The sequence below is a fragment of the Epinephelus lanceolatus genome, chromosome 12 (genome assembly GCF_041903045.1).
Source record: "Epinephelus lanceolatus isolate andai-2023 chromosome 12, ASM4190304v1, whole genome shotgun sequence".
NCBI classification, from domain to species: Eukaryota; Metazoa; Chordata; class Actinopteri; order Perciformes; family Serranidae; genus Epinephelus; species Epinephelus lanceolatus.
Genome location: NC_135745.1, coordinates 15,946,522 through 15,961,830, shown reverse-complemented (window position 1 = coordinate 15,961,830; position 15,309 = coordinate 15,946,522). Strand labels below are relative to the sequence as shown.

Sequence of the window (15,309 nt, the reverse complement as noted above, 5' to 3'; positions counted from 1 at the left end):
AGGAGTGAGGGGGAGAGAGACGGAGGGAAAGAGTAAAAGTGAGAGAGAGGGAGAGATGCCTCTTATAAAGCCAAGTCCTGTCTGTTTGGGAAGAATTTGCGAGCAGTGAGACCACCAGGGCTTTGGGTCAGAAGCAGGAGCCCAGTGAGCCAATGACTGTCTCCATAATTCTCCTCAATGGTGTATCAGTGTCGTAGGACGCAGACTGCTGAAGTTACTCTTCCTGAAGAATTACAGTCCCAGTTGTGTGTTGTGTGAGCATGCGTATGACAACAAAGCAGACATGTGGACCAAAGGCTGAGGCTCCGGGCTCCTAACTCCTCTCTGCACGGGTCAATTAGATTGCAATCCCAGCTGTAAAGGTAAGCAAATGAACTTCTCAGAAAATGCAATGAAAATAATATAAGAAATGAATAAAGAATTTTGCACAACAACAAAATATGTTTAAGAAAAGAAAAATCTTTCTTGTACAGTTACGTTTTGTGCATATCGTAGTACTGATATATAGCTCTGATTTGTTATTAATTTGTGTTTTATTTTTTATTTCTTTGTTTTTATTTTCATTTACTAACTAATCAATAACTAATATGTGTATTCATATTGCATTTTCCCACTGATAATTGTTATATTTCACTTGTAAAAAGCTAGTTAACCAAATTATTTAAAGAAATATCTTGTAAATCTTTTCAAGTTTTAAGTTTTTTAAGTAAGTTTTTAAATTACTGTGAAATTCTTTTGTATTTTACTTTTAATTTAACCTTTATTTAACCAGGCAAGTCATTAAGAAGAAAGTCTTATTTACAATAGCGGCGTGGCAAATGGCAAAGCCTCCTGACGAATCATCTATAACTCACAGAAGCCACATCACCTTGAATCATTCAACACGTAACTGTGGGGGTATAATGTTCATTTTCTTAGGCAAATGGACATATTTAATAGGCAAATTACTTGACAGTAAGCAACATCAAAATGATGTAAGCTACATGAAATTTAAGAAAAAAAAAAAAAAACAGATCTCGGTTGTTTTCCTCCTGATGACCACTGACTTGCTTCCACTTCAAAGCGTATGGTTTACCTGTACAGCCCCATAATGAACTGTGGTAAGTTTAAAACTGCCCTCTAAATAAACCCCATGTGTTATTTGATGCAGAGACATCTGTAGACGTTTAACAGGATACATGTCAGCGATGAATGAAGCATAAGCACCTATTTAAGAGCTCAGATTTGACACATATTATCAATTTTCAAAATCCCGTAGTTGTGAAATACACACACTATTGTCCAAATGCAGCAAATAAAACTGAACAATTCTTTAAGTTATTGTAAAAAAAAGTTGGTCATTGAGATGGGGGAAATGGTTTCATTAATAGCTTGGTTTACAGCTCTTGTGCAGTTCGCTGCAGTGTAGTAGTCAGTGGTGTAGCAGAGGGTATACACAGGTATAGGGGGTATACTCACCTCTTTTTCTGTCTGTTTGCAGTATACCCAACTATCAGCCAAAAAGCCACTGGAATATATAAGAGAGTATACCTACTCCCTCTACTCCCCATCTCCCTGGTAATCCCACCTCATCAGCTACCGCTTCACCACTGATAGTAATGGAAAGAGTGGTAAACTATGACCAAAAATATACAAACTTCTTTTTAAATTTCTGAGATGTTGGAGGAGCACAATGGACATTTATCATTGGGCTAAATTATGCTTTGATCGGTAATGATTGTGTGCAGAGTCAGTGTGTTTCAGTCTCGAAATCAAATCAGTAAATCAAGAAGTGATTCATGCATCATTAAAAACCCTATCTCCTAACTTATATCAGTTTCCTGTTTGGAGCACTTTTTGGTAATTCAGCAAATTCATTTTATGCTTTTATGCAAGTTTACAGTCACTACATCCCTCACCACTACCCTTTGGTGTGCGACTGGAAATACTGGTGACATGAAATGATTTGAGGTTAAAGAAGGTAAAAGAGATAGAAAGGAAGCTAAACAATGAAACAAACTGAGGGGGGAGAGAAAGAAAAAGTGTGTGTGTGTGTGTGTGTGTGTGTGTGGGGGGGGGGGGGGGGGGGGGGGGGGGGCAGAGAGGGAGAGGTGAAGGGGGAATACTCTTCACTCCAGAATACTAACGAGGGCCTTTTGTCACAGATCTTTCTCTCTCCCTTCCTCTCCCCTGTTCTCTCATTCCTCCTTTCACTCATCTCTCACACATACAAATACACGTATTACTGTACACCCTTTTTCAAGTAATTGCACACAAGCACACATACATGCATACAAAATCACACATGAACGCCCACAGTCACACACGCATACGCAGAAATACGCATGTAATTGCAATCCCACTCTCACATAATCACTCACACACACACACACACACACACACACACACACACACATACATGGATGGGCACAGAGTCGTTTTTGTCAATGGCGTCTTTTGTTTCTTTTATCTCAGCTCCTAACAAAGCATTCCTGTGTACACAGAGGAGAAAGAGAAGGAAGGAGAGAGAAAGAGGAAAGTAAAAAAAAAAGAGAGCGAAAGAGAGAGAGGGAGATCAGGGAAACATCCAGCGCCCCTTTGTTTGGCAAAAAGAAAAAGTTTTGATTCAGTTTTTGGATCCGGCTCACTCAGGCAGGGCAGTACAGTAAAGTTGTTGCGTTGCCATGGAGATGGAATACATCCTGCTGGAGAGGTTGGTCCAAAATATTTCCCTCTTTTCACTCTCATTTACTCCCATTTGCTCTATTAGTTATCTGATACATGCCTGTAGTGGAATTTGTGTTTTCTCCTCTGGGGCATGTGAGTGTGTCAGAAGATTGGGTGAGAGGGCGATGCAGAGTACAAAGCGTGAAGTTTTCAATGGTGTCATTGTAATTATGAAGCTTTCGAGGGGCGCACCCTTGCATAATCACAGAAGTGTGATGTAATTAAAGATGATTAGTTATGTAATCCATAATCAGCACTGCATAGAAGCTATTTTGATTCACACTGTATGGCCAAAAGTGTATAGACACCCTGGTCTTTTTGGCTGTGTTTCACAGTTTTGATCATGTCATTTTGGTCCAATACAGAAAGTCAGATCAACGTTTTTACAGTTGTGCACAAAGTTAGGCAAGAAATGTTTCTTTTTCATGTCTGGTGTGGAAGACTTTGACTGGTCTGTCCAGAGCACTGACTTTAACCCCATCCAACACCTTTGGGATGAGCCGAAATGCATGTTCCTTGTTGGAAAGTAATCTTGGAAAGTACATTTACCTATTATTTCTACATATGAAATGATTTCTGCACACTTGCATCTATGCAGCGTTTCACTTTCATCTGGAGCTTTTGATTTATGCTCTGATTTATGCTCTGACGAGAATAAAGTGAAACACTGCATAGAAATTAGTGTGCGGAAATCTTTTCGGTCAGTACCTACTTGTGACTTCTTTCAAAAAAACAACAACAAAACAGCAACAAACAAACAAAACGAAACAAACAAACAAAAACAATGTGTGTTGTCTCTTCATAAGTTATTAGATGCTTCACAAAAGGGAGATTTCCCTTTCTCAAACTTCCCAGAGTTTTTCATTTATTGTGTGAAGACAAAAGAGATAAAAAATTATCCTATATTTCACAATAAAAGCAAAGATTAGAGAAAAGTGAAAATAAATTTGTTTGGCTGACCTTTGTTTTATCTTCTTTGTCAACCCATTCACCACTGTCAAAAAGTGTTTGCTGAAAAGTGTCACAATAATCACACAGCACTAAATGAGACAGATAATCTGTGACATATATTCCTCTGCCTCCTCTGGCTTTGGCGTTACTGAAAGGCATTACTGCATGTCATTGAAAGCAACCAATCAGAGGCGAGGAGTCTCTAACCCAGCTGTCAATCCTGTCAATCACTGCTTGTTAAATTCATTTAAACTGTCAAACCAGGCAACACAGATCAGTTGCATTGCTTATTTCTCACCTCATATGTTTTGAGAAACATATTTTAGTGCACTGTTTAGCTGTAAAATGAGAAAGTTGGTCCAGCGGGTGCTCCATGCTTGGTACTTAGGACCGTTTTCAACATGGTGGCACAGACAGTCTCATTTTACAGCTAAACAGCACACTAAAATATGTTTTTATGTGGCTGAATGGGAGCAAATCTCTGCAGCCAGGCTCCAAAATCTTGTAAAGCCTGACGCCAGAGGGGAGTAAGCTGGATTAAGATATTCAGCAATCACATATGAGTGTAACGGTAGGATGCTCATATACCTTTTGCCATTTAGTGCACTGCGAACTTCATGTTGTATGTTTTACTTTAATGTGTGTGAGAAAAGGAACAGAGAGACCTTGTGAGGATCCAGAGTATAAAGCCGCAGCAAAAAAAACGCCTGAGAGAAAGCTTGCCAAAGGACCCCTGTGTCAGACTGAAAAAACGTTCTGAGCAGGGCATCTAGAAAGTCAAACTTTGGAACATGTCCCACCAAACTCTTACCGCCCTCTCCAGTTACCAGTCAGAAGTTCACTCTTTGTCCACTAAAGGCCTCGCTGGTTAGAATCAACAGTAAAGCCTTAAAAAAAAGTTATCTAGATAAACGTCCGAGTTTCAAACAAAGACTTTTTCACCTTAATTGATTCATTCAAGTTTCCTCTCTCTCATCCAGCTGACAAATGAGACTCTGTGTGGAGGGTTTGTGGAGTTAATGCAGTGCATCTTCACTCTAATTCTACTCTTCCTTCTTTTCTCTTTCCTCTTCCTTATCGTCCTCTCTTGTGGGTTTTCCTCTCCCTACTGGCCGACATGATTTTTTGGACGTAAGTGAGCGTGTCAGATGTGTGGAGATACAGTAACTGTCTGTGTGTGTGTGTGACGGGTGGACTGCATCTGAATGTTCTGACAAGGGCACACATTCACTCAAACATCCCACAGTGTAAAGCACTAAAAACACATATATTACAGTGAGAAAATTGTTATTTTCCCCCTACATTAAGACAACAGTGGGGTTTGTCTTGTGGTTCGAGCTCAGAATCAGCCCTGCAGATATCACAAATGCTTATCAAATAATCTCCGTCTGTATATGTCAGTAAAGATCATAAAGTTTATATGCTAAACAGGAAGTGATTTTTGTTGGTGTTCACACTTCTTTATCCTGTGATCAAAACCGAACAAGAATCTACAGACATGCAGATGTGTGAGGCTTTAAATTCTCTCTCTAAAAAACTAATTGTTTGCACTCACAGTCAAGTTAATGCAAAGATGCAAGTGGTTGTCATGCTAACAGGCTCACAGTGACAATGGTAACATCCTGTAACACTACGTGAATAGCAGTGAACACAAAGTACAGCTGAGGCTGATGGGAATGTCATTATGCTGCATGTATTTGGTCATAAACTAAAGTATTGGAGGCATTTAAATTTCAATCTGTGGGTAGCGCTAGAGGAAAAGTAAGGGGATCAAAGTTATTGATCTTGGGACCATAAATGTCAGTACAAAATTTCATAGCAATTCATCTAGTAAGATATTTCACTGGAGCAACATGGTGGACTGAGCAACGAACACTAGTGTGGCTAAAAACCTTTTCACTTGTTTAAAACATTTTTAACAACATATTTGAATAGACAGTAGGCCACCAGTAAAGTTCACGTCTGACACACACTATTTCTTTTCTTGTCTCACCGCAGTGTTTCATTATAACTGTTGTCTGGTGTGGCTTCATGGTTTGTCATGGTTCTAAACCTGGTGGTTCATGGGGCAACAATGAGATTCTGTGAAAATGAGTCACTGACATTCAGAGGTATTATTATGTGCTTAATCTCCATGGTTGTGTATGATTCACAGTTGAGGTCAGTTCATATATTTGAGCCAATAGTGAGTTTTGTTTACATAGTTAACGGTTTACATGTTACATGTATCACATTTACATATTTAAATACTTTCATAGGTGACCATAAAACAGTAACAATAGCCTGCTGAATCTACCTCTAGTTTTTCTCAAATATACCTCAGTCTAAGTCCTCTTAGTCTGTGATTGGTTAGTTCAGTCACATGTGAGTCAGGAACAAGGAAGTGTTGTTGTTGTGAAGCTGATGAAGAGGAAGATGTTTAATAATGTTTAATAAAGTTGTCCGTCTCCATCATGCTGTTTCTTCTCAAAAAGGATGATCCAACCAGCACATATCCAACCCTCAAATAAATAAATTTTTCTAGCCTCCAACCTATTTAAACAAATTACTTGAGTACTTCAACATACTTGAAAAAGAGAAGAACAATTCCTAGCAATAGGTGCATATTCTGAAACAGTGGTTAACACAAGCGGCAATTGCTTCACATTGTGTGGCTATGCAAGAAAACAGCTTTAGATGTTGAAACTAGTCTTCTTCCTCAAAAAATTGTTGTTGAAATCAATTGAAGAACATCTAGTTGTGCAGCTTTCTTCCCATGACATGATTGTCTTTTAGTAGCTTATGTTACTCATCTAGTGTGTCTTTTATTTATCCTTGTTTGCCCTTATTAAGGGCTTATTAAGGGCAAACAAGAGCCTAAAACAAATCAAACAGCATCTGAAATCCCCTCCTGAAATTTCCCCATGTTGTAATAGGGAGACAGTTTTCGTAAATTTCCACAACCCGTCACACAACAAGCATGTCCACTTTTCGGAGCAATAGGCCAGGTGTACAGAGGTGGGAAACTGGCAGGATTTGAACTTCTCTTTTTCATTCTATCTATATGACAGTTTTTTTGGCCCTGCCTTTGGCTGTTGTACTACATAGTTTGTTTTAAGCACACTCAGACCTTAGTGCTCGAAGAGAGCTATGTTTTGGGGTCGTTAGCCTTGACTGACAGTTCCCTCAGGCTGCAAGAATCAGCTCTGGTGGTCATACTTGACCCACCACTTTTGATTTTCTGGTTCCAAATTACTGACGAACTGGCATCCCTATAATCCCTAAAATTTCAATTGTATGCTGTAAAGCCCTGTGAGGCAAATTGTGATTTGCGATATTGGGCTTTGTAAATAAAATTGATTGATTGATTGATTAAAATTTCATAACACAGGCCAAAAGGTTGAGAGTCACTCACACAGTGCACCCACACAGGTGTTTTTACTTATTCTGGATGATTAGATTGAATACATCCCAGCTGGCCACCAACATCGTTAGACATTGATATTTGGTTGAATTTAGGTAGGTGACATCAGGTGACCAAACTTCAATGTTAGGATGTCTAATGCAAACATCAATTTGACGACAGGTGACATTGATATTTTGTTGATATAAAGTTGTGTTGTCAATTTGCCAAAGTCCAACGTCCTCTAAATGCCTCATGCCAACATCATCTTAATGTAGAATTATGACATTTAGTCTTAAGGTATGGAGAACAAAGCCCAACGTCTGTAAAATGTCAAAATGTTAGCATCCACACAAAGTGAAATTTCAACATAATTAGATATTTAAAATATCGGTAACCTGATTTTCATTCCAACCAGAATTTAACGTCTGTCCATCGTTAGAGTCCAATGTCTTTCTGATGACATACTGATGTGCCAGCTGTGAGGGTTACAGAAAATATTTGGCAAAATCTACTCTAAATTCCCAGAAAAAGTACCCGCTATTACCCAGTTTTTTAGCATATCATTATTTGATTTTGTGGGGAAACTCCCAGTACAGTTCAAATTTCAATTGAAATATTTGCGAAAAAATTCAAAAACACTTGCGTGGGTGTGCGTGGCCTTTCAGGGTTGTTTTGACTTTTGTTAAAACTGTAATCTCCAGTTTACAATTCAGAACAGTTTGGTGTTCACTACTAATAGTCTACTAATAGTTTTATTTCATTTTGTGACATCAGTCACAGGTTTAGTTTCAAACATTATGAGGTTCACTTGAGATGATTTTCCCATGAGACTAAGAGCAGGTGGCTGCAGGGTGAGTAACGGAAACCAACAGTCATCATGAGAGGTTTTTAGCTTTCCCCACATGCTACAGGAAGTGACCGAGATCATGAGGCACTGCTGATGGTGTGACTACTGTAAGATGTATCAGTCCTTTCAACCTCTGTCAGTAAACTTAAATTTAGGATATCCCAGTCCACCCCAAACTAATCTCAAATGAGCCTATTAAGAGCACTGTCTGGTTAACAAGTTAATCAGAGAAATGATTTAACTCCTCCATTTTTTTTTATTCACCAGATGACATCTGCCACACCTCCGTCCTCTCGTAGCTCCTCTCCTCAGAAGGTGTGCCACTCCCAGACACAGACAGATGTTTTAAAACCCTTACTGGGTGGTGGTGTATCCAGTGGAGGTGGGACTCTGAGGAAGAGGAGGCGTGTCCTTTCCAAAGATGGACGTAGCAACGTGCGCATCGAGCACGTCAGCGGGCGAAGTGCGTTGTACATGCGTGACCTCTGGACAACATTTGTGGACATGCAATGGCGCTACAAGTTCTTCCTGTTCACAGCCACGTTTGCAGGGACCTGGTTCCTGTTCGGGGTGCTGTGGTATCTAGTGGCACTCGTGCATGGAGACTTGATTGGTGAGGACTTGGGGGGTGTCATAGGTTTACAGGTAGTTAAATGTGTCTTCCCAGAAAAACTTGTTTCACTGTTTTTTCGAGAGCTTTGAGCAGCATAAACAAAACTCCTTTCACCCTCACTGTATTAAGGCCCAGACACACCAAACTGACATCAAAGAACTAGTGACAATGAAAGTTTGTATCACCTCCTGTTACCTTTGTCTTGGCCAAAAAGTTGCACCTGAACACACTGCAGAGACTAAAGTCAACAAACTAACATACATTCAATGCTTGTGTGAGAGGAAATAACTCTGTATACCAGCACCTCCAAGATGCTAGCCTGTTAGCACATCAATAATGCAACTCAGTAATGAGAGAACAAATAATATCTACCATGTGCTAATGAACCATAGCATAGGTCCACACCGTTTGGGCTAAAGAGCTCAATGGCAAAAAAAAACCAAAAAAAAAACCCTTTACCTCATGTTTACCACAAGTTTGTTTCAGTCTCAGGCCCTCTTGACTCGAGTTGTTTGTCTGCTTTCTTACTTTTCTCTTCTTGTGCGCTGAGCTGAACTCCACATCAGAGGGATTTTACTCACCAACTTGCTCTGCCATCTCCAATGTCGATTCAACATACTGAATTGGCTGAAAAAAGGCAGACAAGGTACAGGATGCGCTGCAAAAAACTAGGGTGACAGACACTCAGCTGACGGCCCGACATTGACCAACGGCCAGCTGACGGCTTGGTGTGTCAGGGCCCTGAGGGTCAAAGCAGAAAATCAAATTTTCTCTTTGCTCTCATCTCGTATCTCAAAACCTCAGCAATAAAACTGAAAATACCTGCACAGGGGTGAGTTAAAACAAAATCTGTGGCTCAACATCAGGATTTAGCAATATTTGAATCAGACTCTGAGAGGTAGTTTGATCACAGTCAGTCAAATCTGATCATACTACACCCAAACAGTCCTCATAAAGCAGAGTTTTTAAGTTTTAAAATGTCAGTTAATAATAACCAAAGATAGTTTTTAAACCATGATTGTTGGCTATTGAGTCATAAATATTTAATGTGTTAAAGCAAAATTCTCAGGTTTAACATGTCAAAATATTTTGCCTATCACACAGAATTCATGTTGCCAAACCTCTTTTTATGTGACTTTTGACATGATGAAATAACAAAGTCAAGCAAACATCTCCAGCGTCCTTCACACCAAAGAAAACAGAAAAAAAGTGTGAACACAGTTGACAAACCATACGTGAGAAGAGAATAAGATGACTAATATGGTGGCGTGGTGGTGTAGTGTCATATCTGCAGCGGGTATTACAAGGGTTGCTGGAAACAGTAAGAGCTGTTTTAAAACAGCCATCTCTTTCATGTGTCTTTCTGATTGATCTTTTTTTTTTTTTTTTTTTTTTTAAATCTACTGTTTCATTAAATTTATGGATATGAAGTACTTTGTAACTTCATTTTTGTAGGTGCCGTATCAATAAGTTAACACTAACCATGCACTGTAAAATTAAAATACACTTAAATCCATGTATATACTTTGATTAGTGTTATTTCAAAGTGTTCATTATATTTCCTGAACAAGAACTTGAACTGAAACTAACCATGATAAGATCAAACATTAGTGCTGCTGACAGTAGAAGTGATATCTATTGTTGCATATCAGTAACATATTATAGATATTCTGCTCTGGAAATATTTAGATTTCAAGATATTAGAATGATGAACATCCCATAATTAAGTGCAAAGAAGTAAAAAGAAAAACAAACAAACAACAGTACACAAACTGCTATTTGTTTTGTTAACATAAGTCATAAGAATAAGCTTTTGTCACCTTTTCAACCATGTTCCTCCAGAGTTCGACCCCCCATCAAACCACACACCCTGTGTGATGCAGATGCAGACTCTGACGGGGGCTTTCCTCTTCTCCCTGGAAACCCAGACAACCATTGGGTATGGTTTCCGTTGCATCACTGAGGAGTGCCCAGCTGCTATCATCCTCCTCATTGTTCAGCTTGTCATCACCATGCTGATGGAGATCTTCATCACTGGTACCTTCCTAGCCAAGGTAGCCAATGCATAAAACATCCAGCTGCAAATTGAGACTCAGTGAAAATAGAGAACCGCTTTATACATAGATCCATGCCGGTTTTTTTATCAAGTATTGTCACAGAAAATATAAAACAGGCTTGATTTTTTAAAAGCATTTTCACGTAAAAGCAGGTGTGTGTTATTCTACTTTAAAGCATGAGTGCACACAGTTCCTTTGCAGTGTGCATTCATCTGTTCCTGTGTTGAGTGAAGACTCTTACACGACCCTTATCAAAGATGATCAGGCTGAAACCAGGACTGATTGAGCTTTCTCTGCTCAGGTTGCACGGCCAAAGAAGCGAGGTGAGACAGTGAAGTTTAGCCAGCATGCAGTGGTGTCGACTCACGAAGGCCGACCCTGCCTGATGATCAGGGTAGCCAACATGCGCAAGAGTCTCCTGCTCGGCTGTCAGGTAAGTATGCGTATAGATAAAGAACACAGATTAGCACATATGTCCACCATACTAGTTTGTCTAAATGCATTGACAGTGACGTTAAACAGGTCACGATATAGTATGTATAGATTTCATGTGTATGCACATTGCCCCCCCCCAGGTGACTGGAAAACTGCTCCAGACGTCTCTGACCAAGGAGGGTGAGACAGTTCGTCTGGACCAGAGGAACGTGCCCTTCCAAGTGGACACATCCAGTGACAGTCCCTTCCTCATCCTGCCCCTCACCTTCTACCACCTCATTGATGACAGCAGCCCCCTGCGAGCCTGGGCAGCCAAAGGTAAGTTTGATGGTGAGGGCAGGAGATTTGGTGCAGTATTGCAAGGTCAGTGGCTCTCGATTGGCAACAAAGATAAAAGTTAGTGCAAAAAGCACCAACAGAATCATTTATGACGATTGGTTTTCAAGCTCAATATGTATCTGGTTCGTGTGCTGCTTTGCAAAATCCAGTCTCCCACTCTGGACCTGACAACAGCCCTCTGGCTAGGAGCCCTCCCTTACCTACTCCTCTGTGCATAATTAAGTTAAAGCTAAAGAGTGCTAACAGAGAGTGCCAACATAGATTCTCACTGCCCATTGGTAATGAAGGCTGATTTGTGGTGTGTTGAAGCTACTTTTGCACTGAGTGTCTGTAGGGCCTCCAAAGACCATCCAGTTTGTTTCCACAAACCAGAGATATGTTACATTTCAATGTTTTATATGTGGTGTATATGTCAAAACTTAACATTTTTTAAGTGGTGACATTGCTCTGGATAATGTGTGGTTAGGTTTAGGCACAAAACCCACTTGGTTAGGGTTAGTAAAACACTACATTTGGGCTAAAAAATACCCAGTTTGACCCCTACAAACATGGTGGGACATGCCCTGGATACAGCTAGATGCGTCCTATATTTGCATCAAAATCTCCTGCTGCTGTTGCGACAAAAACTACTCTGTCATCTGCTTGACAGCCACCTTGCCTTGGTGTCAAGCCATCCACTATCTCCTCTTCCTCCTCATGAGAAATTTTGCTTGTACACATGTAACCTGAACTATGCCATACTTACAAAATGTAACATCCATGATTTGCAGACATGTGCAATATCAACATTTTACTGGTGACTGGGCTGCCAAAAGGAACATTCTTGCCTATGTGCATCTCTTTTTACTCCTTGCACCATTGTGTTTGCACTTCTTTGTTAACTGCAGAGCATTATACTGTCTTGCAATGCAGCAGTTTATTGTAGTTCTAGGTATCTATGGCCTACTGAAATAAACTTGCTTCATGCTAGTTACACCAATATTTCACCGTAAAAGGTTAGAGTTTTAGTAATGAATTCTGACATAGAAGGAGTTCATTACTGAGAAATGTATGACAAAATGGTAAACTGCAAACCAGAAATATAGTTCCTATTTTAGTGGTTGGGAGCTCAAATGGTGTGAAGCACTTGTTTGTTCCCGATAATGATGCATTGCTATATTTCTTGGTGCATACAAACAGTTGGTAAGTGCAGTAGTGTTGAGCCATTGCCATGCATTTGTATCAAGTGCATCCTTGTGAGCATTCACGAGATACAAACAACATGGGGACCTACTCACAACGTTACTCTCTAGCAGTGGTTCCTAACTGGCAGGTTGTGGTCCAAAAGTGGGTCATGGGCTCATTTTGAATGGACTGTAATTGACTCGCAAATGTGTCAAGTTTGTAAAACCTTATTATTAAGTACAGTACATTTCCAGCACTAAGCTTTTATTATGAAGTGCTGTTTTCTGCTGTAGAGTGAGTGACTGAGAGCTACTTGACAGAGACAGCAAAGTAGCTCAACGACATGGCCAAATGGAAGTATGATGCTGAATATATCAAACAGTGGGACCTTGAACTAATGACTAAGGAGAAATCTGGACCCCATGGCTGGACCAGTTGGGAACCACTCCTCTATAGCACTGCCAGTAAATAAAAACTCTGCTTTGTACATTCATTTTCTGCCTCTTCTTTCTACACCCCTCTGTAATGTACCCCATCTCCTCCTTCTCATTAACCTCCACCAGGCGGGGGCTGGACTGATCCAGAGTTGGCAGACTTTGAGCTGATGGTGATCATGAGTGCTACAATTGAACCGACCTCTGCCACCTGCCAGGTCCGAACCTCCTACCTGCCGGATGAGATTCTCTGGGGCTATGAGTTCCCCCCCGTAGTCTCCCTTTCCCCATCGGGCAAATACATAGCGGACTTTGCCTTCTTTGACAAAGTGGCCAAGACGAAGACAACGCCCATCTTCAAACCATCCAGCCCTCAGCATGGGTACCAGAGCAACGGGGGTGGGACTGTGCCCGAGGCATCCGATCCAGAGAAGATTCGTCTGGAGCAGAGCTACAGGGAGAGAGGGGACGAACGTGGCCGGGTCAGAGACACTGCTCTCAGTGTTCGCATCAGCAACGTGTGACCAGACGACATGGTTGAGAAGGGAATGTTTCGGTGTCATAACAGCTTGGGTGACTCTTTTTAGACTGTTCTGAACTTCTGAAAGATATCTAGGTCCCAGTAGCACCAAATATGGACTACTGGAGTACTGTATGGTCAACTCCAAGTTTGTTATATGTTTGCTGGGAAGATACATGTTCTACACTGGTTTGACTGAATTCATATGACAGCTTAACACACTTCCAAACTGCAGCTACTATTTACATTTGAGTGTGGCGACCTCACATATACTGTACACACTTTTATAACTAAGAAAATAACAGGTAAGATTATTTATTTGTGCAGAGAACATAAAAACAAAGAGAAACTAAACAAGCAGTTGAGAAGACAGAAACCCCACTCGTCTGGTTTGTGTCCTCCTACTTGTGTCAGTCAATATGAGTGTGGTTTTTTGTATGTCAAGAGTAGAAGTAAGGTTAGTGTGATAACGAGGGGCAGGAAACACACAGACAGAGTAGAACTTCCTATACTTCCTCTCAAACAATGTGGTTAATGAATACACAGTGTATGTTTTACACATTTGGAAAAAGTCATATTTGAGTTTCAGCTCAGTTTGCTTTTATTACTGTAAAAACACTAATGCTAAACCAGTTCATATAGAGCTCATACAATCCCCACCCCCAACTCTTTTGCAACACTCTCATGCGGATATTTTTACATTTCCTGTTGTAAAATGACGGAAGTACTTGTGTTAAAGACGATAAACAGAATGACAACTATATATGTTGTACATGGTAATGCACTGTAATATGTTAGATAAAGCACTTTCTGTTTAACTAATGTAGCACTACAACTGGAATGTAGACAAACTTCAGATGAATATATTGAGTTCAAGGTGCTCTGTGTCTCTTAATGGTGTGGGCATTTCATGTGTGACTGTTACTGCTGTTTCAAGAGAGACAGTTAGCACTTTATGTAAGTACATGATGTACATTTGCACCTTAGGAGGATTAGCTGCTTTTGTTTGGAGCCTTACCATAGGAAGATATGTTTTTGATACTACTAATAGCACTTATACAATAAATATCACTGGATTTGAAGCAGTTAGGATAAACCTAAGATGCATCCTTCCTACAAAGACAATTGGAATTCCAGTTTCTCTGTCTCACTGGCTTTAATCTAACTAACGTATACAAGTGAGATAATGTTTTGAGATCATCACATACAGCTGCTGGACGTACATGGATGTAAATGCCCATCAGGTTACTGTTAACATCAGGAGCTTTCTGTGTGAAGTAGGAGCCTTCTGTATGTCCATGTGATTTTTGAGATACTAACTTTGTCAAATTAACACTAAACATTTTGTTGAAGCCCTTTTTTATTTTCCACTAAAGATGACAAGAACATGAGGAGGACAACCAGAGGTGAGTGATGAGAATGTGAGAGTAATCTTGTAAATCACTTATAGTGATTCTTTTCTGCTGGAAATATGTGACAATGATGAAGCAAGGGTGAGTATGATGGATATGAATATGTTGGAAATTGCATGTCTATGTAACATTTTCTTAACCAACATCAAGCTCTGCAATGTTACTAGTGTTTAAAATGCCAATGGAGAGATCATATGAGACACTTCTCTCTAAAAAAGTGGTTTAATAAAGCTGATTATGAGTTATTAAAGGCCATATTTTGTTTGATGTCTTACACAGGCAGGTACTGTAGAGTAGAGTAGAGGAGCATAGACCCTATGCACCCAGTGAACTATATGCTTACCATGATCCATACTTTTATTTGTGCTGCTCAAAGAACTAAAAAATAAATTTTGAAGAAATTGGACTTTCCTCTTGTAGTAACAGTTGTAATATTGTCCAGAATG

The 15,309-nt window shown here is 40.0% G+C and overlaps 1 protein-coding gene across 3 annotated transcripts; it reads left to right on the top strand.

Moving 5' to 3' along the window:
* Nucleotides 1-15,108, top strand: LOC117272540 (ATP-sensitive inward rectifier potassium channel 10-like). Of its 3 annotated transcripts, none has more exons than XM_033651518.2 (6): nt 1-362; nt 8,157-8,502; nt 10,345-10,556; nt 10,861-10,992; nt 11,135-11,312; nt 13,061-15,108. In XM_033651518.2, exons 2-6 carry the CDS (start codon nt 8,157-8,159, stop codon nt 13,453-13,455), a joined length of 1,263 nt encoding a protein of 420 aa, XP_033507409.1. In that variant the 5' UTR covers nt 1-362; the 3' UTR covers nt 13,456-15,108. The 3 variants fall into 3 exon arrangements, with proteins under 3 accessions (XP_033507409.1, XP_033507410.1, XP_078029145.1); XM_033651519.2 differs by lacking the exon at nt 1-362 and adding an exon at nt 2,543-2,692; XM_078173019.1 differs by lacking the exon at nt 1-362 and adding an exon at nt 2,558-2,692 and having other exon boundaries at nt 8,189-8,502.
* The last annotated feature ends 201 nt before the right edge of the window (nt 15,109-15,309 follow it).